This window comes from Heterocephalus glaber, unplaced genomic scaffold (assembly GCF_053883595.1).
Source record: "Heterocephalus glaber isolate CG9 unplaced genomic scaffold, H.glaber_assembly_v1.0 deba00000943, whole genome shotgun sequence".
In the NCBI taxonomy this organism is placed as follows: Eukaryota; Metazoa; Chordata; class Mammalia; order Rodentia; family Bathyergidae; genus Heterocephalus; species Heterocephalus glaber.
The window spans coordinates 14,288,820-14,311,897 of NW_028258175.1; the positions used below are offsets into that span (position 1 = coordinate 14,288,820).

Below are 23,078 nucleotides of genomic sequence, written 5' to 3' on the forward strand. Positions count from 1 at the left end.
GATATATAAACTTGTCAAACAACTTTTTTTTTTGGTACTGAAGATCGAACTCGGGACCTTGCGTTTGCAAGGCAGGCGGTAGCACCACTGAGCTAAATCCCTGGCCTCAAACAACTTTCTTAATGGTTCATAAACCAATTCTCTGAAAATTGAAGACAATTCTAAAAAAAACAGCATTCCAAAAATATTTTCACCTATAGGTGGTACTTTCTGGGAAAGTAAATACCCCAGATACTTGCCTAAAAAGACATTTTACCTAGATATTTATATTCTAGTGTTGAGGGCTAGGGATGTACTCAGTGAGAGAGCACTTGCCTAGCATGAGTGAGGCCCTGCATTCAATCCCCGGCACTGCGTGAAAAAATAAATAAAATTCTGGTGTTTTCCCTTCTAAGTTTCATCAGTAAGAATACTATGGGGCCGGGGATTTAGCTCAGTGGTTCTGCCACCTGCTTTGCAAGCGCAAGGTCCCGAGTTTGATCCCCGGTACCAAAAAACAAAAAGAAAGAATACTGTGGAGTGGGGGGGTACACTCAGTGACTGACACACACACACACACACCCACCCATACATACGCATATGGCTCACAAAAATATACACAAAAATATAAACTACAGTCACAGCAACTGATAATTGGCTGGGTTCATACCATGTATAGCCTGTCTGGGGTGCATCTCCAAGTCGCCAACTTGCTACCAGGGCAAGGTAGCAATGAGTACACAAAAATTGCAGTATACAGAAAAATTTGTTTGAGACTTTTGTTTGTTCACTCATTCACTCACGGTACTGAGCCTTGAGCCACATCCCCAGCTCTTTTTATTATTTACTTATTTATTTATTAATTAGGTATCAGGGATCAAAATCAGGACCTTGTGCTTGCAAAGCTGGCGGCGGAACTACCAAGCTAAATCCCCGGGGCCTTATTTTTTATTTTGAGACAAGGTCTAGCTAACTTACTAAACTGCCCAGGCTGTGCTCAAACTTGTGATTGTCCTGCCTCAGCTTCCCAAAGTGCTGGGATTATAGGTGGGTGCCACTATATCTGGCTGTTATTTCAGAAAGTAAAATCAGGTAAATTCCTGTAAAGTTATCTGAATTCAAAAAAGCAAGAAGTCTATCTAATTGAGAGGGAGAGAAAAAAGTCATCAGAAGGAGCATTAGTCATATCCTTGAAGGATGGGCAGCAGTTCATTAGTTGGAAGGAAGGAGTGAATGGAGGGAGAAAGGGGGCAAGAGAAGAAGGAAAAGAGTTCCTGGTAAAAGGAAAGACGTGTGCAAAGGCCCAGAGGTGAGAAAGAACAAGGCACGTGTGATGCTATGCGCCCCATGCTCATCATCTTTTCACTCTGGGAGATGTCTGTCCCCATGTGTGGATATGGAGAGACTATCACATCTCCACAGTGGGAGGAGACATGGCTCAGGCTGGCTGATCAGACTTCTCCCTCTCGGGCCACAGCAATTAGTTGAGGGGCGGGAACAGGATCATGCTGGGCCGATCAGAAGCCCGTGGGATCTGGCTGAGGCCGAGGATAGTCTTCTCTGGGACTCCGGTCTGTAAGATGACACAAGCTCAAAGAAAACGGGGCCAAGAAACAGTGAAAGAATGTGAGAGTAAGTCCTTAAAACACTGCCTGATCTCCTAGATCACGCACACATGCCACAGCGGGCTGTTTGTTATCACTGAAAGCTCTAAAGGGTTCACTACTGCCATCCTAGATCCACCCATGCCCGCAGAAAAATCCTTAGATTTCTTTCAGATACCTTAAAAATTCCCTTTATTTGTTAGGCTAAAATGGATTTCTATCCCTTACATCAGAGAGAAGCTTGACCCACATAGTTAAGGACCAATGAATGAGTTTCATTCACATTTGAGAGGGAAGAGTGGGAGAAACATGGTGTGTGTGTGTGTGTGTGTGTGTTTTGTAGGGTTGTTTATTCAATACACTCAAGAAAAGGCACATGCAAAGAAACACCATGCCCCAAAGAGAATATACTCCTGACAAATTGAGGGAAGGCATAAAATACCCAGAAATTGGTTAATGGGCCAGAAAATAAATGACAGCAAGAAATGCCAGCTGGCTACAGAACTCTCATCAGAGCACCCACTGCCTACGTGTGGAGGCCCCTTGCTACCCGTGCACGGGAAGGACACTGGACACACACCAGCCAGAGGAGGTAGAGCGCGAGGATGACCTGCAGAGGGGCTGACCAGATCATGTTAATGTACGTGGCCAAGTCCATGAACCGCTGGGCATCCACAGACATGAGGTTGACGATCTCCCCGACCGTGGAGGACTTTCTGGCTGAATTGGTGATCACCAGGGCCTGAGGGATGAAGGAGAGGTGAGTGCAGGCAGTGATGGGCCCTGGACTCCTCTTGCCCCAGAACCGGGAGCGGAAGGCGACTCCTGACAGTAACAACACCATGGATCTTTTCTCCTCCCCTGCCAGTCCAGCTACCTTCTCAGCCTTAGCTAATCCGCGTCATCACGAAGGCCACATGCCTATCAGTTGCAGTCACTGCCTCCCCATGGCGAGTCTTCCATGTGGAAGGGCCCTCAGATGCCCTCAAGCCAGGGCTTTGCACACTTTGATGTGCACACATGTCACCTGGGGACCATAAGGCCAAGCCGCTTCTGATCAGCAGGTCTGTCATAGGGGCTGAGGTTCTGCATTTTTAACAATCTCCAGGGTCACACAGACGCTGCTGGGCCTAGACCCTGACAAAGGACCCAGAGTCAAGGCCAGAGGTACTAGCCTTGGCATTCTCAGCATTCAGTCCTGGGTCACTGTTTGTGTGCTTATTCTGTACAGGCTGAGATGCTCTGCTTAGCAGCCTCCCGGGCCTCTACCCACTAGATGCTACATCCTCAGTTGTGACAACCAAAAATGTCTCTGGACATTGTCAAACATTCCTGGGGGGAACAAACCACTGGGTGGAGAACCCCTCATCTAAACCACTGGTTCTGAAATGTGGTTCAACACTATCACTTGGAGAGTTTAAAAAAAATTTTTTTTTGGTACTGGAGATCGAACTCAGGACCTTGCGCTTGTGAGGCAGGTGCAGTGCCACTGAGCTAAATCCCCGGCCCTGAGTTTTAAAACCCTTGACACCCATGCGCCCTTGGCTGTTCATTCAGCTGGTTTCAGGTGCTGCTTAGGCACCAGGACTCCAGCTCCCTTGAGAATCTAACTCACAGACAGCACTGAGAACCACTAGCCTACTTCTTAAAGACACTATCTATAGGACTGTGGGGCTCTTCCCAAACCGTGGGCCAAGCAGTGTCCTTGCCTCCAAAGGCTCTGAAATGAGATCAAGAAGCTAAGCTGGTTTCTTTGAAGCCAGGTGTGGAGGCGGAGGCTATGGCTCAGTGGTGGAGTGCCTGCCTACCAACCCAAGCTCCATCAAAAAAATAAATGTGTTCAAAGTTAGAAACTGTGTACTCCATCGTTCAGGGTATACATCTCCCACTCAGTTTAATTCAAAGGTGAAAGCAGGTCAAACACAGAACATTAACAGCAGAAGGATCTGAACTTGGATTTGCCCACATCGAGGACCGCCAAGCCCTTGAAGAAACTCAGTTACCCACGGCTGACATGTGGGCTCACAACATTCCACACCCCAACCCAAAAAACCCTGCTTTGCTAAGGGATAAGGACTGAGGGGCGCCATCCTCACCACCCCTAGTCATTTCCGTCCTCTCATCCTCTTGCTCCAGAGACTTGGCTAGACATCCCCATGGGTGCTAGAGAGACCAGCCGAGTCCAGCAGAGGGGATGTGGAAGCTGGCCCTACCTTGCGATAGACAGCCCCGATGACAGCGGTCTTGATCCTCATCCCACTGACAAAGCAGATGTGGAAGTACTGGTGCAGCACCAGTGTCTGCAGGCAGGCGGTCACGAACAGCAGCGCTGTGTAGAAGTAGCCCTGCCAGTCTGGGGCCTTCTTGTCATTCACAAAGTTGATGAGCAACCTGATAGGGGATAAGGTGTGACCCCGGAACCACATCGGTAGAACCCATGAAGCTGGAAAAAGTGCTTCCAGGTCAGCACTGCCAGGCAAGGCAGGCTCTGGCCTCCAACCTCACAGGCACAAACAGGAGCCCACAGCAGCCATCTGACTGTGCAAGGGGCCCGTGCCACGCACACAGGGGCCTCTGCCTTGGGACCCCCACATTGGTTTCAAGGATATGCCTCCCCACCATCAAGTCACCCAGAAGGGACCAAATGGAGAACACAGGGACAGAGAAAAGGAGGGAAAAGGAACGACCGTGAGGCCCAGAGAGACACAGGGAAGGGGAGAGGCAACACCTTTCTGAATTCCTAGTCCCACTGTAATTTTTCACAAGAGCTGCCTGCATCTCCTTGCTCTTGGCTTGCCAAGACAACCCCATTCCCTCCCGTCTTAGATTAAGTAGGTTTCTGTTACTTGCAAAACAAAATGACTTCCATACAAACTGCAGTTAAGCAAAGAGGGTGAAGACAAGGATACCTGGCTACAAGCGCCCATCAGCACACGGCAGGACCCCAAGGTTAGGAGCAAGGCAAGCAAGAGGTCAAACCAGGGAGGCAAAGGGGAGCCCAGCTGGGAGGGAAGAGCTCTTACTTTAGGATCTCAGGGCCAGCAAACATCATCAGGTCGTGAAGAGCCTTAAACAAGAAGCTCATGAGGAAGTAGGGCCCAAAGGTCTTGTATAGCACTTTGAACAGGGAGGGGTCCCGCTCCCTCGGGGGGGACTTGACAATCAGAGACTCAGCCTCCTCGTGCACATCCACCTTGGAACTCCCTTCGGGCTTGGCGGCATCCTTGGAGGAGGAGGAGTACACCATCTTCACGGGGTGCCTGCAACACAAGGACAGGGAGAGGAGGTGAGATCCTCCACACATGCAGCCAGTGCCTGAGAGACAGGTAGGGCCCGAGACAAGTCACCAAGGAGGGGCTGCTGAGGAGAGCCGCAGGGCAGGAACCCGGACTCGTGCCCGGGGTTCAGATCCTTTGCCAGCTGTGGGGCTTTAGGCAAGTCACTCAGCTTCTCTAGGACCCACATCGTAGGGTGGCTGTGAATGAGTCAATGTACATGAAGGGCTTACAAGGCTACCAGCCCCAAACTTAGCCACAGAAGCAATGCAGTCCCTGCTGGAACCCCAGCTGGCTGCCTGTACAAATGGGTGTGTGAGTTCTAAAATTCATATGAAAATTCAAGAGACCCAGCATAGCCAAAACAGTCCTAGAAGAGAAAATAAAGGTGAGATTCACACTTCCCAATTTCAAAACTCCCTACAAAATGACAGGTATCATGACAGGCACAGGAACAGGCACATAGAGATCACTGAATTAGGAGCCCAGAAACAAACCTACTGACTTTTGGCAAGAATGTGAAGACCATGCATTGGAGACAAAATAGTCTCTAAAACCTGGTGCTGGGAAAGTGGACAGCCACATGCAACAGGATGAGCTTGGGCCCTGATCTTACACCAAATATAAAAATTAACACAGAATGAATCAGACTTTAGTGAAAGCTAAAACTCTAAAATCCTTAGGCAGAAACAAGGGTACATTGTTACACCCTTAAATTTGGCAATACAGTCTTTGATATCACCTGAAAAGCACAAGGACAAGAGAAATTACCCAACAGATAATTATCCAACAGATAAATTAGACTTTATCAAAATGAGACACTGGGGCCTGAAAAGATACTATCAAAAAAGTGAAAGGACAAACAACCTTGGGAGAAAATATCTGCAATTAATAACTGCATAAGGGACTTGTATCTAGGACACACAAAGAATGCTTATCATGCCATAAGAAAAAGACAACCCAACCTAAAAAGGCACAAAAGATATGAAGAAAGTTCTCCTAAGAAGATAAGCAACCAGCTGATAAGCCCATGAAATGTTGCTCAACATCACTGGTCATCAGGGAAATGCTAATTAAAACCACAGTAAAATACCATTTCACACCAGTAAGATACCATTTCACACTGACTAAGCCAGCTACAAGTCAGATAATAAAAAGTACAAGGATACAGAGAAACAAGAACACTCCCAACAGGAATGCAAAATGATGTCACTGTAGAAAACAGCCATGTGCCTCCCTGAAATGTTAAACACAGAAATACCATGTAACTCCTAGGTGTATACCTAAGAGAAATGAAGATACACACACACCTAAAACTTTGTAATTGGATATTTACAGCAGTAATATTCATAATCGATGGAATATTAGTTGGCCATAAAAAGCAACAAAGCACGGAAACTTGCCACAATACAGATGCACCCTGACACCACGCTAAGTGAGAGAAACCAGATACAAAAGCCACACATCAATTCCATGTCCATGAAATGTCCAGAACAGGCAAATCTATAAAGACAGAGAATAATTTCAGGTTGCTTACATGTGGGGCTGGGAAGATGAGGAGATTAGGGGATAAAAGAAGTATGAAGCTTCTTTCAGGAGTAGGAAATGAAAATGTTCTAAAATCAACTGCGTTGAAAGTCGCACAACTCTGAGGATATAATGGGAAAATAATCACCAAACAGCACATTTTCTTTTTTGTACTGCAGATGGTTTTTATTTTCCTGACATCTACATTATACAACCCTAATCATTAAGTTCTTCTTCATACGTGCTCTTCTTTACCCTCGGGCGCTGTGAATCCTCTGAGGTCGAGGGGCCCCCTGTGCGGGGTTCCGTTGGTTCTGCTCTCCAGTCTTGGCTGCTGGGACACGATGGCTTGGCTGAGACTCTCCAGAGCGGGGTCTTCCCCTTCGTCTTCACTTTCTGCTGCGTCCTCAGTGTCTTCCGGTTCGGGAATTTTCTTCTTCTTTTTTTCTTTCTTCTTGGGAGGCTCAAGTTCTCCAAGCATATTTTTCGGACAGGCATACCTTAAGTGTCCACTTTCCCCACATTCGTAGCACTTCGATTCATCAAAGTAGTTTCACCTTCAGATGCATTCAGCGGCTCTACCATTGTCAATAGCAACGCTTGCCTTTATCACTCTACCAAACAACTGTTTTGCTATGGCTCTGGTGCAGTTTTGTGCAGAATCTTTATCCAAAAGTAATATAAATGCGGCCCCTTTACTCTTCCTCGTATCCTTGTCATTCATTATAGTAACCTTCACAACTTTGCCATACTTGGAAAATAGCTGGTGTAAGTCGTTGTTCGTCAGGGAGAAGGGCCAGTTGGACACATACACTGTGCCGCTCTTACTCGGAGCCAAGCCACCACCCATCTCTGCAGGGTCGGCGGTCCCGGCGCAGCGGGGGTTCAACCCCGACTTTTTCTCACCCCTCACAGCGGCCTGGGCATCCCGTGCCCAGGCAGAGCCTGCACAGAGCCCTACAAATGCACATTTTTAATACAGAGTGTATGAATTACATCTCCATAAAGCTGTCACCAGGCAAAACAGTTCACCTGGTCCCCAACTTACGATGGTTAGACCGAGAGCTGTCCAGTTTCCTGATGGTACAAAATTTGGCAGAAAACGTACTTCAAATTCTGAATTATGATCTTTTCCCAAGTTAGCAATCTGCAGTAAGACCCTTGCTCACGATGCCAGGCAGCGGTATCCAGGCGTGGTGCAGCCACATCACATCACAGAAGAACTGAGCGCAAGGTGCACTGCATTGCTAAGCTACGGAGCCAGGAGGGCCGGCTGTATGACCTGCATTTCTTTACCGAGTGCATGTTTGTGACACCAACGATGATGTCTGCTGTGGAGACCTGGCATCTGCACACCACAGATCTCCATCATTTTCAACCCTTTTGTCTCTTCCCTATCTCCAGGAGTCTGCCTTCTAGTTCCCCATCACCTCTCCTTTCCTTTATTCTCTTTGATATTTACATTTTAGGTTTCTGGTGTAAGAGGAAGCATGTGAGACTAACAGATTCAAAGAATCTAGCTTCTTTCACTTGGCACGATGGTCTCGAATCCCATCCATTTTCCAGCAAATGACATGATTCCATTTTGTTTAATGGCGGAATAACACTGCATCATGTATACATGCATTTCTTTATCTAGCCATTTCTTGACAGCACCTAGGCTGTTTTCAGGGCTTAGCAATTGTGAACTGTGCCACTATAAACATAGGTATACAGCCAGGCATAGTGGTGTAGGCCTGCAGTCCCAGCACTCCAGGACGCTGAGGCAGGAGGATCACAAGTTCAAACCCAGCCTGGACAACTCAGCACTCTAGTGAGACCTTGTCTCAAAATTAAAAAAGAACACAAACAAACAATGTAAAGGTCTGGGAGTGAAACTCAGTGTGAAGGCCCTGGGTTCGATCCCCTGTACTGTGCAGAAGAGAAAAAGGGGGGCGGTGCATTAAATGGATTTTTGATATTTTAAACTTACAATGGGTTTACTGAGACATAACCCCATTATAAGTCAAGAGGCATTGGTAGTTTTTATATTATTGAGATATTTCTTAAAAATGCCAGTCAACACAACAGAATGTTATTTGTTATTTTATGTCAGGGCTAGACAGGAACTAGAAACATGGCAAAGTCAAATCCATCTGCTCCTCAGGTACGAGCTGAGGTTCAGAGAGGTCACACTGCTGGTCCAAGCTGCACAGACCTGGCAGCCTGAGGTGCTGGCGAGGTACCACTGTGTCACCACCCCACACATCATGGCAGCCAGCCTCAGAGCGGGCCTGCAACAACTGAGTCCCACCCTCCTGGGGTTTGTGCCCCGTGGAATCCCTTCCGGCTCAGAACAGGATACCATGGGCAGGGTGGGCCGTGGACCCACACTGGGTGACGGAAAACACTGGCTTCCATCTTGCCTCTCTTCGGTTGCTCACTCTGGACAAGGTCAACGACCATGTCCTATGTACAATCAGTCCTGGAGAGAAGCCCCCTGGATTGATCTTGCAAAGAGCCAGCCTAGCTTGCAACTGTGAGCGACCCAGAAACAGATCTCGCAGCCCCTGCCAAGCCTTCAGAGGAGTGGCCCTAGATGGGGACACCACAAGACCCTAGTCCAGAACTCAGGGCTAAGCCATTCCCTGAGGCCCAGAGAAAACGTGAGTCGATGCTCATTTTTATTAGGTTAAGCTGCTACTTTTGGAGCAATTTGTTTTGTAGCACAGACACTAATACACCCCAGCTCTCCTCTCCCCAAATGCAGTCAGAGCAGTATCATCTCACATCCAAATTCTCCCACACTTCCAGAAGTCTGAAACCTCCAGTGGAGGCACAAGGGGAGAAATCTGCTTCCTCTCCCTTTCCAGCTTCTAGAGGTCTCCTGTACCTTCTGGTTCACGAAGTCTGTGATCACACCAGAATAGTCTCCCCATCGTTAAACTCTTAAACACAGCTACAGACATTCTGCTAAGGAAGATTACATACTCTCAGATTCTGGGGCTCAGGAGGGGACATCTTTGGAGAGGAAGGGCATTATTCCCTCTGACCACAAGGATTATTTCTAGTTTTCATGCTGTCATTGTCTTCCCTAAGGTCCTTCCCTGGTCACTGCACCTCCCTCCCTCGAAGCTGGTTCCTCCTGGATGTTTAGGACAACTTTCTTTTCACCCACAGAAGCCTGCATGGCCAGGAGGAAGGGAGAGGCTCCGTGTCACTTCCTGAGTGGGGCCCTGGCCTCCTGGGGTATGGACTGCCCTGACCCTGGGCTGTGCTTAGGGAGAAGGTCTCAGCAAGCAGGAAGGAGGAAGGCTCAGGCCGGAGTGGAGGAAGCCAAGTGCAGTGGAAGTGATCAGAGCAGGGTGAGTCAGGAAAGGGAAATACCTGGCAAACTAGGAGAAAGGGAAGAAGGGAGGGAGGGAAAGAAGGAGGGGCTGCCAGACTGGGAAGATGCAAGCAAAGCTTCTGAGCAGTACAGCTGGGCGGAGTCAGGAAGGCCGGACAGGGAAGGCCCAAGTTGGGAGAACACTGCCCAGAACAGGGGAGGAAGAGGGGACTCACTGACCTGGCCCATTTCAGTGGATTGCTTGTAGGTGGAGAGCTGGCGGAGGAGAGAACAGGAGTGGTGGAGGAGGGGAAGGGTGCTCCAGGCAGAAGGAACACAGGGAGCAAGGCCTGGAGGTGAGGAGGAGTTAAGGGGTTTGGACGCAGCCCCTCTGAGAACTGTAAGAAGCTTCAAAAAAAAAAAAATCACAGGAGGCCATTGTTCTGGACTAAGATCCTGCACTGGCCCCGGCAGACCAGAACAAACTAAAAACAGATTCCAAATCCACACGCTAAAACCCCCATGGGGTCACTGGCCCCAGAGCTCCAGGTCAGCAGGCTGCAACTGTGTCTGCTCTTCCCTGCAGTCAGGGAGAGGGAGAACAATCTCCCGAGCAGGGCAGTTTGACATGGCATCAAGAAGTCCCCTCTGCCTTCATTCTCACACAGGAAAAGACAACCTGAAGTAACCTGGCAGTAACTCACCAGTTATTTTTCTACTCTTCAGTCTCCCTGTCCCTGCTTCACAAGAGAAGATTTCAATCTTCGATTCGTTTTATTTTTGTTCTGCCTTCTGCAGCCCTTTTCTGTCTATAAAATCAACCTCTTCTGCTGGGATCTTTGGAAAAAACCAAACAAACGGTCTGCCCTTATCTGCAGGGGACATGTCCCAAAGGCCTAATGGATGGCTGAAACCCAAGACAGCACTGAACCCTGTCTATACTGTATTCTTTCCTCCAGGTACATCTACTGAGGTAGAGATGTACAGAGACGGGCAGAAAGCAGACAATGAAAATCCTAATTGTCAAACTATCCTTAAAGAGAGAAACAAAAACTCCAGCCTCGGGACATAAGAGTTACCCACGGTTCTGATGCCTCTTTCCCCTCCAGAAAGCTCAATCCGGGCCTCACAGATACAAGAAGCCCATAATCAGGGTTTGTGCTTTCTACCTGTGCACTGAAGGGCAGCGTCTCTCTGAACAGCACGTTCAGGCGCTTTACATTCTGACACAGTCAGCAGGAAAGCGCGTAGAAGACCACCCTGAGGATGCCCCAAGACCACACAAAGCCCCAGCCCATAATCGGCCTCCCTCCCACAGGCCTGCATGCTCTTCTCTCTGAGTGTGCTCTTCTTTATCCACCTAATTCTGTGCCTCTTGCTGAGTCATCCTACAATTCTTTTTTTTTTTTTGCTCCTGAGGATTGAACTTGGGTCCCTGCGCTTGCAAGGCAAGCGACGGAACCACTGAGCTAAATCCCCAGCCTGATCCTACTATTCTTTTCTGTGATAAACATCAGCAAACCTACAACCTCTCCTACGGATTGGGCAGTCGAGGTCCCCATCTCCTCTCTCGGGGGGCTTCTTCGGAGCCCATCCAGTGACACTACACTAAGTTTAATGTATAAATCAGGGAATTGAGAGATTAACAATGAGAGCTAATAACAACAACTGTGACAATATACAGTACTGTAGCAAAAGTTATGTAAATGTGGTCTCTCTTTCAAAGTATTTCCGTATTCTGAATTCAACAGACACACTCCCCACCTTTTTTGCCGTACTGGGGATTGAACCCAGGGTCTGCACGATAAGCTACATCCCCAACCCTTTTTAAATTTTTTATTATTTTTATTTTTGAGACAGGGTCTGGCTAAGTCACAAGTTGCCCAAGCTGGGCTCAAACTTGCAATCCTCCTGCCTCAGCCTCCCAGAGTGCTGAGATTATAGGCATGCACCACCTGGCTTAACTCTCACCCTTCATGATGGGAAATGATACAGTGTCTGCATGATTAGGTGGGACAGAGGCACTGTGAGGTAGCACTAGGCTACTACATAAAGATTACTTGAGCACAAGCACCATCAATCTGATAACCAAGAGGGCTATTGAGTGACTGAAAGGTGGGTAGTGTATACAGTGTGGATACACTGGACAAAAGGATGATCCACAGCCCAGGTGATGATGTAATGGGATGGTGCAAGAACAGTTCACACTTTAAAATTTATGAATTATTTCTTGAATTTAAGATTTAATACTTTCAAATTACAGTTACCACACATGGCCGAAACCACCCAAAGCAAAACTACAGATTAGAGGAGACTACTGAAGCTCAATTTTTTTTTAAGAATATAAGCTTTTGTGAACACACTATTTTGTTTCAGACTTTGCCAAGTGTTGGTCACTGTTCTGCAAAACCTCATCTCCAAGGGTGATAATGCTGCTGGTACTTTAATCTCCAGGAAAACACCGAGGGATTAGTTGGGATTTATACCTGGGGTAGCTTTTGTACACTAAAATACATGTTGCTTAATTACAGATTATTCACTTTTCAGTCTTTGTTTCCTATCTAGGGAGAGTATCGTATTGATTTTTTTTTTTTAAATCAGATACACTGGTAGGTTGGCTGTGCATCTGCAGATTTTGGTATGTAAGGGGTATTATGGAGCAGACCTAGAGGGAAATTGCTCCTTTCTGTCTGTTTTCCTTCACTCAGTGTAACGATTCCACATTCATCCTTCCTGTGGCATTGATAGTTCAATCTTGGAGACCTCTTTGAAGGAGTCCACGTGTGGATTCCATGGTTGGCACCATGACCTGTACCGCTACTCACTTATTAATGAGTGACTTGCTTGTCTCTGGTTTGGCTATCACACAAAGCAGCTACAAGTCTGTACAAGTCCTTTAGGAGAGTAAGTTTCCAGCCCTCTTTGGTATCTGCCTAGGAAAGGAGTGGCTAGTGGTATGGCAACTATGTCTAATTTAAAAAAAAAAAAAACAAAAAACTGCCAAACTCTTTTTCCACAGCCACTAAACCACTTTATACTCCTGCCAGCTGGAGCCATGATCCAAAATGCCCTTAAGCCTGGGTGGCTACGGGTTGAAGAGAACACAGTCACTTAACAAACCAATGAGGCACTGGCTTACTTATTTATTTATTTATGTGGTACCAGAGATCCAACAGAACCTTGTGCTTGCAAACACTAGGTTTTTTTGAGGCAGGGTCTTGCTATATTAGCTCCAGCTGGCCTTGAACTCCCGGCAATTCTCCTAACTTCGCCTTCCAAGTGCTGAAATTGCAGGTATGTACCACCACACCTGGCCAGGCACTGGATTTCAAAACCCACAGGTTGGAGCTGGGAGGCAAAGCAGTCCTGGCTACTGAGAGGGGCCAGATGGAGCCAAGATACCAAGGAAAAACTTTGCCCACAATCCCTCACCTTCCCCAGAACCCCCAGGACTCCCCACGGCCCACAGCCCACCGGAGGTGCACACTTCTCTGTTGACTGGAGAGACATGGGTGTGAGGGACCATGCTAAGTTGAGGCCTAGCAGGACGCGCATCCTCTGAGCCCTCCACATCCACACTGGGTTACACCCAGCTGATGCTCTTAAAGGCCACAGCACCAGCCAGGTCTGCCCTGAGGGAGGTGGCTTTCAAGCCCCATGGGCCAGCTCTTGCCATGTCCTCCCTGGTGACAGAAGCATACAGCCCAGGGCTGCACTCCGGTGAATAAAAGTTGATCCATCCACCTACACGCCAGGGTTTCCAGGACCAGGTCAGAGCTTCGAGGTGACAGAGAACTCTGACCTCTTGGGAAGCCCTCTGAGTAGAAAGGGAGGCTGGGAGTGTGGCGTGAAGGGACGTCCCAGGCAGCCCCTGAGCCGCTGTCCATTCTCTCCACCACCCAACCTCTCCAGGGCTCCCCGTGCCACTGCCCTGCATCAACCCTATCTCCTCACTGCGCCTGGAGTCAAACCCTGAGTCTTCAGCCCAGCCTCTGAGACCCCCGGAACATTCCTCTGCCTTCCTCCCTCCTGTTTTCGCCATCACCCACTCCACGCAGGCTGCACGGTCACTCTGCCACTGTGTGTGGCTCAGGCCCTTTCCACTGCTTATTCCCTGTGACTGGGAAGCCCTCCTCCGGGGTCACATTCCCTCTGCCAAATCTCTGCTCAAACGTCAACTCAGAGCAGCCGTCCCTGACCCTGTATCTCACAGCTGGGTCGCACTCATGTCCTTGTTCTCCTCTCGCCCTATGGGCTCCGCAGCAGCTCTTCAGTGCGTGCTCGGCTCCTGTCTCTCTTCTAGACTGGAAATGGCACCATACAAGGTGCCTGCCCCGAGCCTCGGAGCTGGGCATGGAAGGAGCAGCGAATCACATCTGCTCAGTGAATGCATGAAGGCCCAGGCCGGAGGCAGAGCTTCTTGATTCAAGTCCCATCCCATCTCCCACCGGTCAGCTGGACAAGCTCAACAGCAACACACCAAATGGCAGGAGCACTCACAGTGCCAGGCGCACAGAGGAAGGCACAAAAAGTGAACATAAGGGAGAGAGCGCCGCACACCCCAGGCACACACTCACAGGGGTCACAGCGGACGGAGTCTCCTTTGCTGCCCAGACTGCCTTTGCCACGGCCAGGTCCACCTGGCAGATGAGACGACGGCAGCTCAGGGAAGGGAAGCAACATTCCTGAGCCCACGAAGCTTGATGGTGGTGGCACTGCCAGCGTGCTGGCCTGGAGCAGACCGTGACCAGCTCATCCTAGGGTATGTGGCTTCTCCGGAGTGCAAGAAAACCCACACTTACTTCCTACACTTGGCACATTCCTTCTTCCAGTTCCTCACCAACACAGGCACGACCTGTTCCGATGTGTCCTCCTTATTCAGGGACCAGAGGTCACCACCCTCCAGGGGCTGCCGGTAGCCTTGAACCATCAACCTGTGGCCAAGACACAGGGGCAGGTGATGAGCACTGACGAGGGCAGGAAGAGGACAGTGTTGCAGTCCATGGGCCTACCGACACGACACGGCTACCCCAGCAGCTAGGTGACCGGGAAAATCCCAACAGGAGGGCCATTAGGGCACACAGCTAGTTCTGCCACCCAGGGAAAATGGCTCCATCTTAGAGAGATGCATGTAGGGTATTCAGGGGGGAAACATCAGAAAGCTTCCAATTTAGGGTTCCTTTTTTGTGTTGAGGGGTTTTGTGGTTCTTATGGTTTTCTGCAGTGATGGGAATGGAATCTAGGACCTCATTCAGATGAGGCAAGCGCTCCACTGCTGAGCCACATCCCTAACTCTAACTTACTTCTTAAATTTTAAATCAGAAAAGGCTAATATGATGAAACACTATCATTAAATCTGAGTGATGAGTTTACTGAATTTTATGATACAGGTTGAACATCCTTTACTGGAAACACAAGTATTCAGATTTCGTATTTGTTCCCAATTTTAGAATATCTTGCATGTACTGAAGGAGATAGCCTGGGGATGAACATGAAATTCATTTACATCTAATATATATTTTATCCACGTAGCCTAGAGGTAAATTCATACAATATTCTTAATTCGCCTGAGTTTTTTGTTGTTGTTTTTTTTGGTACCAGGGATGGAACTCAGGACCTTGCACTCGCCAGGCAGGGGCGGTGCCACTGAGCCACATCCCCGGGCCTGTGCCGGAGTTTGGACTGCAACTCGCCACATGAGGTCAGCTGTAGGAATTTCCACCTGGGAGGCGTCACCTCGGTGCTCGGAGTTTCAGTTTTCAGAGAATTTCAGACTTCAGGTGTGAGATGTTCAACCTGTACCAATCTATCCACATGCTTGAACACATTCAGAATAAAAAGTAAACCCCGTATCTTTACTTATTTTGAAATAAGTTCAAACTTATAGAAAAACTGCATAAATTACAAAAAGAATTCACTTAAGTTTAATGTATTTGTGGTATCCCTCTATTTCCATCTGTATGCATACAAATACACAAATACAAATTTTTTCTAGATCACTTAACAACAGGGTAGACTCTACACAGCTTTGTCCCTAAATATTAGTGTACAGCCCCTGAAAATCGGCCATACATGCTGATGTAACCAGGACACAATGTTCAAGAACAAGAATGCTATCAGTATGGAGGCTGTAAGCATCAGCCCAACTATTTCAGTGATGGTCGCTTTTTCTCTTCTTCATGTTTTTGAAATAGAGTCTCGCCTTGTAGTTCAGGCTGGTCGTGAACTCTCTATATAGTCCAGGCCAGCATCCTGCCTCAGCCTCCCAAGTGCTGAGATTATAGGTGTGTGACACCATGCCCAACCAGCTTCCAGTGATTAAAAAGTAATTTACTTGATAAAGTAATGTGAAAAATATTTATTACAACTATTTAAGAACTATATTTGCAAAAAGCTTCTGATGACAAGAACCATGCCTACTAGGGGAAAAATGCATTCAAACAACCCCCAGTAGGGTTCTGACACACAAGAAAAGATGTGGCCTTTGTAAGCAGGGAGGGGTGGAGAGGTTGCAGAGAGGGCAGGGTAGTGGGGAAAAATAAGAACCACGATACATCATGTAGAGGTACAAGATCCCAATGATGAATGTCATCATATTGTACAGCTAAAATGTACCAATAAACTTAACTAACAAAAAAGAGATGTGCCAAAACACAGGAGGACCACAAAGAAGCCTATCCAGATGCTGACGGGGGAGGGGGCGGTGCCTCTAAGTTTTCTTGCATTGTTTTTTCTATGCATACTTTTTTACCCACATTTCCTATGCTGTGTATGCATGGTTTTTATAATGGGGGGGAGAGAATGCCAATAATAACACAGTCAGCCTTCCGTATGTACAGCTCCCACACCCACAGATTCAACGAAGCATGAAAATATTAAAAATGTGTCTGTGCTGAATATGTGCAATTGTTTCTCTTACCAGCATTCCAAAGCAATATACTCTGCAAACTATTTCTGTAATATTTACATTGTATTGGGTAAGAAATCTAGATAGGATTTAAAGTACACGGGAAGATGTCCATCGGGCATAAGAGGACAACTGCCTGTTTTATGTAAGGTACTTGAGCTTGGAGGATGGTAGGAGCTGCAAGGGTTCTAGAACCAGTCTTCTTTGGACACCAAGGGATGACTAATCTTACTTCGTGTACCAAAATCACCCAAATCCGCAGGTGACCCTGGAGCTGGACAGTGCCCAGGCTGAGCCTTTCACAGCGGCGAGCCACTCGTGTCTGTGTGGACATCACACCAGGGTTCAAGAGCGCGGGGCGGCGTCAGTGTCTCTGAGCCCACACGGCCAGTGGAGGGGGACTTAGGACACAACTCCGAAGGGGAGTGGGGAAGGGAGCGGGAGCCGCGCTGCATGAACCATTCATTCATTCATCCCCACCACCTGCCCAGGGACTGGGGCCCGGCCTTACCCTGTGATCCACCAGAAGGTGATCCTGGAAAGGAAGGAGGCGCCGGATTCCGGGCAAGGATTCTAGCAGAGAAAAGCACAGGGTGGGGAGGAGATGGGATACACAGTTAAGCATTTCATCTATGCCAGAGCTAGGCCAAGGGCAGTCACTGCTCTCACAGGACCCTCACGCACTCCCACACTGATTCTTCCCCCGAGCCTCAGGAGAGTGCAGCCCGAGGCTGCTCCTCTGGTTTCACACACTCACACATACACACACACACACAAAATTCCCGAGTGTCCACTATGTACAAGTACGAAGACCGTGCCACAGACCCACCCCGTCGTACATTCCCACAGCAACCCTGCCGGTTATCATCACTGTTCCACGTCACTCATTCATTCAGCAAGTATTTGCCGAGGACCCTCTGTGTGTCTGGCACTCTACAAAGCACTACAGACCTGCCTTTCCCTCTAACCCTACAACAGTCCTAAGGGCCGGTGCCACTGCTGTCCATGCTGTACTCCCTTCATTCACTGAGCAAACATTTACGGAGCACCTACTATGTGCCAGGCAATATACAAAGAACTATGGTCTTGCACTACATCTCCAGAGAACTTGGTGAACATATTATCTCCATCTCATTCATTTATTCATCCAACAGAACATCTACAAGTACCACGCATTGTGTACACGAATCTGAACAGAGACACAGCTCCTGCCTTCACGAAGCAAGTGGCAAGTTACTGATAACCATCCTGCTAACCCGCTCTACTAGTTGGCCTGGTGCTACGAGCGTTACACAGGTTATCTCATTTAATCTTCTTTTGCAACCTTTGTGATCCAAACTATCTCAAAGTTAAAGACCAAAAGTAAAGCAAAATAATGCACAGGCTCCAGTAATACACACTGAAGTGTTTATGCAGGTGATACACGGTAAAGTCCATGGCAGCTCATTATATGTTTGTCATAAAAGCGAAATGCAAAGTCCCCTGCAGCAATCCAAACACACGGCCTGCACTATGATGGTGGGGCCACAAAGCCCCACTGCCCAAGAGAATCACTGGGGACTTTGCAAAACACAGGTGCCCTGTCCCAGACTGACTCAATCAGGACCTCTGCAGTTGGGCCCTGGCATGAACATATTTTTAGTAAATTAAATCAGTGCAGTGGGTCCATGGACCAATATTCCAGACCAACCAAAAGCAAACTAAATTCAGACCATGGAGCCAGTAAGTTCAAATCCTAGCTCTGGTATTTTTCAGCTGAATGACCTTGGGCCAAGTCCTTCCGCCTGCAAGCCCTGGTTTCCATACCCAGAAAGTGGGAGTGGGAGCCCGACAGCTTAGCATGCCTCACAGGACAGCCAGGAGCCCAGTTGGGTAGGACGCTGGGGCCTCGTGGTAAGCTTGATCCTTCCAGACAAAGGTGGCAACATTATCTGAGGAGGAGGTGGAGACAGTGGCATTGTAGGCCAGGCAGAAAATATTTCATTGCGGCCTGGTTATTCTTCCAAAAGAGTAGGCACCTTCCTGCCCAAGGCCCGCCCACGCCACCATCAGGGGTTACCAGGGAATCACAAATCCACTGAGACCACAGCCCAAGTCTCTGTGCCCCCTGGCAGGGAAGAGATGAGAGGGTGGGTAACAGCCGGCAACGATACATTTATTTCTCAGGCAAATAGTTAGGGAAGACCTGCTTATACAAGGATGAGGGCCGAGTGCTGAGCACAAGGCTGTGAACCAGACCGTGCGGTCTCTGTCCCCACCCAGTTTCCCGAGGGACACACGGACACAAGGCAAACCAAGGGGCTGCGTGTAAATACAGAACGATGTAAGAGGTGAGAAGAGCCAGAGGGGGTAAGGGGCAAGGGAGAAGGGGGCAGGCGCAGCTCAGGGTGAAGCAGCTGTCTCAGGAGCTGTGGGGCCTTGGGCAAGTTGCTTGGTGGCACATATTAAAGTACTTGGTGGCCAAGTACTTAGAATAGTACCTCGTTCACAGTACAAGCTCAAGAAATGGTACTAGTATAATAGTAAAAACAGTAACAATGGCTTCCATGTATAGCAAAACAGCAAGCTGCATATCTTAAATATTTAAATATGTGTAATTTTTATCTGTCAACTTATCAATTGTAGGGAACAGGGAAAGGGGACGTTACTAGAGCCTCTGCAGTGAGTGCCAGTCTCCAGCGAGCCACGGCAGCACAAGGTGAATTAACTTATTATACAGGAAAGGTAGAAAAAAAAGGGACTTTGGGAAGAAGCTGAGCTTTGGGCCTGATCAGTGCTGCTCTGGGCGGCAAAGACCAAAGCCCCCAGCTGACCACACAAACAAATGTAACAAATGACTGGCAGAGAGTTCAGTACGGTGGGAGAAACAGATGTAACAAATGACTGGGGGGTGATGGAAATCCAAGAACAATGAGGATCTGAGTAGATGTGAAGATTTTGTTCCTCCCAGGATGTCTTCAGCTGGTGTAATCTTGTCCTGGAGCATCACAGCATCACTGGATCATTGACGTCTCAGCTGTGACCGGAGGCCAAAATGGAATTATGTCTCGAAATGCCATAGCTGGCCTGTGGGCAGGAGAACTAGGCCTAATCAAATGATTTTTCCCTAAAGCTATGTAGCACTGCTCCCAACAATCAATAAAGCAGAGAGAAAAGAAAGTCAAAGGTTTCCATTTCTTGCAGACCCATGAGAAGCTAACTCTTGCACCAGATGCTTTCTGTATGGGGGTGAGGGAGGCAAACAGTGGCCCACCAGCTGGCTGTTTCATTTACACACTGCGGCTGCTCTTGAACTACAAGGGAAGAACTGAGTATTGCAACAGAGACTACATGGGCTACAAAGCCTGAAATATTTACTAGGTAGCCCTTTACAGAAAAAGCTGACTGACTCCTGCCTGTATCAAACTTCACACACTCTGCGATATGGTGATTATTAAGGAGTGAAGCCAGGCCTCAAACGACAGTCTTTGCCTCCAAATCCAGGCTTCCTTCGGCCTTGGGATCAACGAGGAAGACAGGCTGCTAATGGGGGCCGAAGTGCAGCCTGCTCCTACACTGCCAAGGCCTATGGGCACCAACCCCACCCAGGCTAGTCGAACTGAGGTCCCAGCCACCAGCAGAACACCCACTCTGCAGACAGAGTAAGGTCACAGCATCAAAGGAACATCTCGCAGTCTCTAATTCTCACCCACAAAGAGCTACACCTCATCTTCTCCCGGCGTCTCCTCTCCTCCGGATCCAAACACAGATTTTCAGATCAGCCGAAGTGACAGAAACAGGGACCAGCCCAGGACTGCCTTCACCAGCGCTGAAGGAAATCTGAGCGTGAAAGCTGGTCTCCAGAGTTTCTAGGGGATGCAGAAAGCCTCATTTGATAGCAAAGACCTGTCATGAAGTAGCTGAAGATCAACAGTTAAATAGGAGGGTCAAAGCCAGGCTGGTGAATAAGGGTCCTGGCAACATCGCACTCCTTGGAATCTATGGTCCAGCTTCTGGAGGAATTCATTAAGTGCAAAAGAGTGGCCAGCTGAGAGACTGAAATCAGCACTCCTGCCCCGATGGAACGAGGGAGGCTTATTAACTGGTACCTCGTTCACGAACTCCAAGTGCCGTGGCACACACCTGTCATCCCAGCACCATGGGAGGCTGAGGTAGGAGGATCACAAATTCCAGCCCAGCCCAGGCAACTTAGCAAGACCCAATATCAAAATAAAAAATTAAAAAGGGCTGGAGAGAGCCAGGTGTGGTGGTACACACCTGTAATCCCAGCACTCGAGAGGCTGAGGCAGGAGGATCCCTGTGAGTTCAAGGATAGCCTGAACTACATGGGAAGGCCCTGGCTCAAAACATTAAAAAAAAAAAAAAGCAGGTCGGGGGGGGGGGGCGGATTTAGCTCAGTGATGCTGCACTGGCCTGGCAAGCACGAGGTCCTGAGTTCAATTCCCAGTACCAAAGGGGGGGGGGCTGGAGATGTAGATGTAGCTCAGTGTCGAGGTCCTAGGTTCAATCCCAACAAGAAGAAGGGGAGGAGGGTGGTGGGGTGGGGAGGAGGAGGAAGAAGAAAAGAAATAAAAACTCCAACAAGTCCCGGCTGAAGGCAGAGGGAGGGCACATCTGATTTACGTAGCTCAGAAACTCACTCTTTAGCATCCATCCACATATGCATCTGTGTTCTGCACCAGGTGACCTGGCCAGAAACCATGGAGGAAATGAATTTGGTCAAAGAGCCCCAGATACCACTTCTTTTAGAACGGATCACGAATGACCACGCACGGGGGATCTGATCTGGGTCTTTCAGCCTTTGGTTTGTCAGAAATTCTCTGGGTCACCACATACATTTCTGGTTTTGCTTCTGCTTTCAGTTCTCACTGGTTTTCTGCAGGACACTCCCACAATGCACTGCACACAGCCAGAGAGCTCAGAGCAGTGGTTCTCACCTGTGGCTCCACCCTCATCAGCACCTGGGAACTGGTTAGAAACACAAACGTTCTCGCCCCACTCAAACCTATGATACTGTGCACCACGAGACCCAGCAAAGTGCATTTAACACAGGATGTGATATGGGCCAAGAGGGAGAACCCAGTGGGACGCCGGCAGCCGCTTCACCATTCTGACCCTCTTTGTCCTCATCTGCTCATCCCGCCTTGCTGGGTTACTACGAGGACTAAATAAATTAACAAATAAATTAGTGCATGGAGCCACTGGCTGCAACAATCTAAATGTTCCAGGAGACTTCCCAGTACAATGTAAACACTGGCGCTTTGTTTGCCCTGCTGCTCACCAGCTGTGCAAATCGCCTCCCTGCTCCGGCCTCTATTTCCCTCCAGGGTAGCACACACCCGAATCCTTCTCCAGGCCTTTTCCCATGAATTTACCCATTTTTTTCTCTTGGTTTTTGGCCCTGTTGTGTGCACGGACACACAACACAATGTCCTGGCTGTCTCTGGGGTCATGGTCTGTTCATCTCTACCTCAGCTCAGGCCTGGCTTTGTAAGTGCCACCAACATCCCCATGTTCAATGCAACCTCCTCCTTTCATTTCAGCTGGAGGGATCCTCCAAAACCATGTCCTAACTGAGGGTGTCATTCCACTCCACAGAACCTTTTGTGGGGTCCCACCACGGTAGAGTTAAAATTCCAAGTTCCCACCATGGCTCACAATACTATCCTGCGCCCTCATCCTTGGCTTCCTATCATTTCCTTAACTCCTGACCCCTCCAAGGAGCTGAGCAGAATTCCAGGACCCCCCCAACACACACAAGCTCCATCACAGGGCTGGACCTGCACCAGGAGCGCCTCTGCCTGTCCTACTGCCTCTCCCCTTCCTCAAACAGCAGAGGCCTCTCCTTCCTTCCACTCAGCCACTGCCTCCCTCCCTGCTGGGATGCTGGCCCTGGGGTGCCTCAGCTGAGTTGGGGACTGCTCCACAGGCCCCCCAGCCCCAGCACTCCCCTTCTTCAGCCCCCGTGGTCCATCCTACAGACGCTAGTGCATTTGCCTGCTGCTCCTCACCCTTCCATCTCTCCCGGGGGTCTGCTCACTTCCAGCCCGGCTCAGCCTGGCACAACACTGATCTACTTAATGAATGAAAGCATGGGAAAGGGAACGGAGTTTACGCCACAGTACAGGATCGGACCTCAAAGAGGAGGGGGATGAAGTCTGACCGTGAAGTGGTTCAAGGGAACTCTCTGGGCCCCAGTAATGCTCTGTATCTTGACAGCCATTTATTTGCTTATCAAAACCCATCAAAGAGTAACAAGATCGAGAATTTCATAGTATCTCTTTCTCTAACAGAAAAGACAGAACTGCAAACAAAACATTGAACTCCAGCTATGATCTGCATACAGAAGTGTCTAGGGGAAGGAAAGGAACATACTTCAAATAATTTCCATGTGTAAAATTTAGCAGGCTGGCTGAAGACAGATGTGTGATAAGGCAAGTTTAGCATAATGTTAACCAACCGTAGCTCTCTGGATATAT

The 23,078-nt window shown here is 48.6% G+C and overlaps 1 protein-coding gene across 4 annotated transcripts in view; it reads right to left on the reverse strand.

Moving 5' to 3' along the window:
* The window catches only part of Abcc1 (ATP binding cassette subfamily C member 1 (ABCC1 blood group)), a 139,356-nt gene that overhangs the window by 62,692 nt on the left and 53,586 nt on the right, over positions 1-23,078 (reverse strand). For 2 of the 4 annotated variants that reach the window (XM_004855790.3, XM_021237215.2), the window contains 5 exons: positions 17,111-17,172; positions 14,495-14,626; positions 4,607-4,843; positions 3,797-3,974; positions 2,164-2,325 (listed from right to left, as the gene is read on the reverse strand). In XM_004855790.3, the coding sequence (XP_004855847.2) occupies positions 2,164-2,325; positions 3,797-3,974; positions 4,607-4,843; positions 14,495-14,626; positions 17,111-17,172 (771 nt within the window). The remainder of the gene's footprint in view (positions 1-2,163; positions 2,326-3,796; positions 3,975-4,606; positions 4,844-14,494; positions 14,627-17,110; positions 17,173-23,078) is intronic. The other 2 variants (XM_087209181.1, XM_087209182.1) reach the window with 2 other exon arrangements.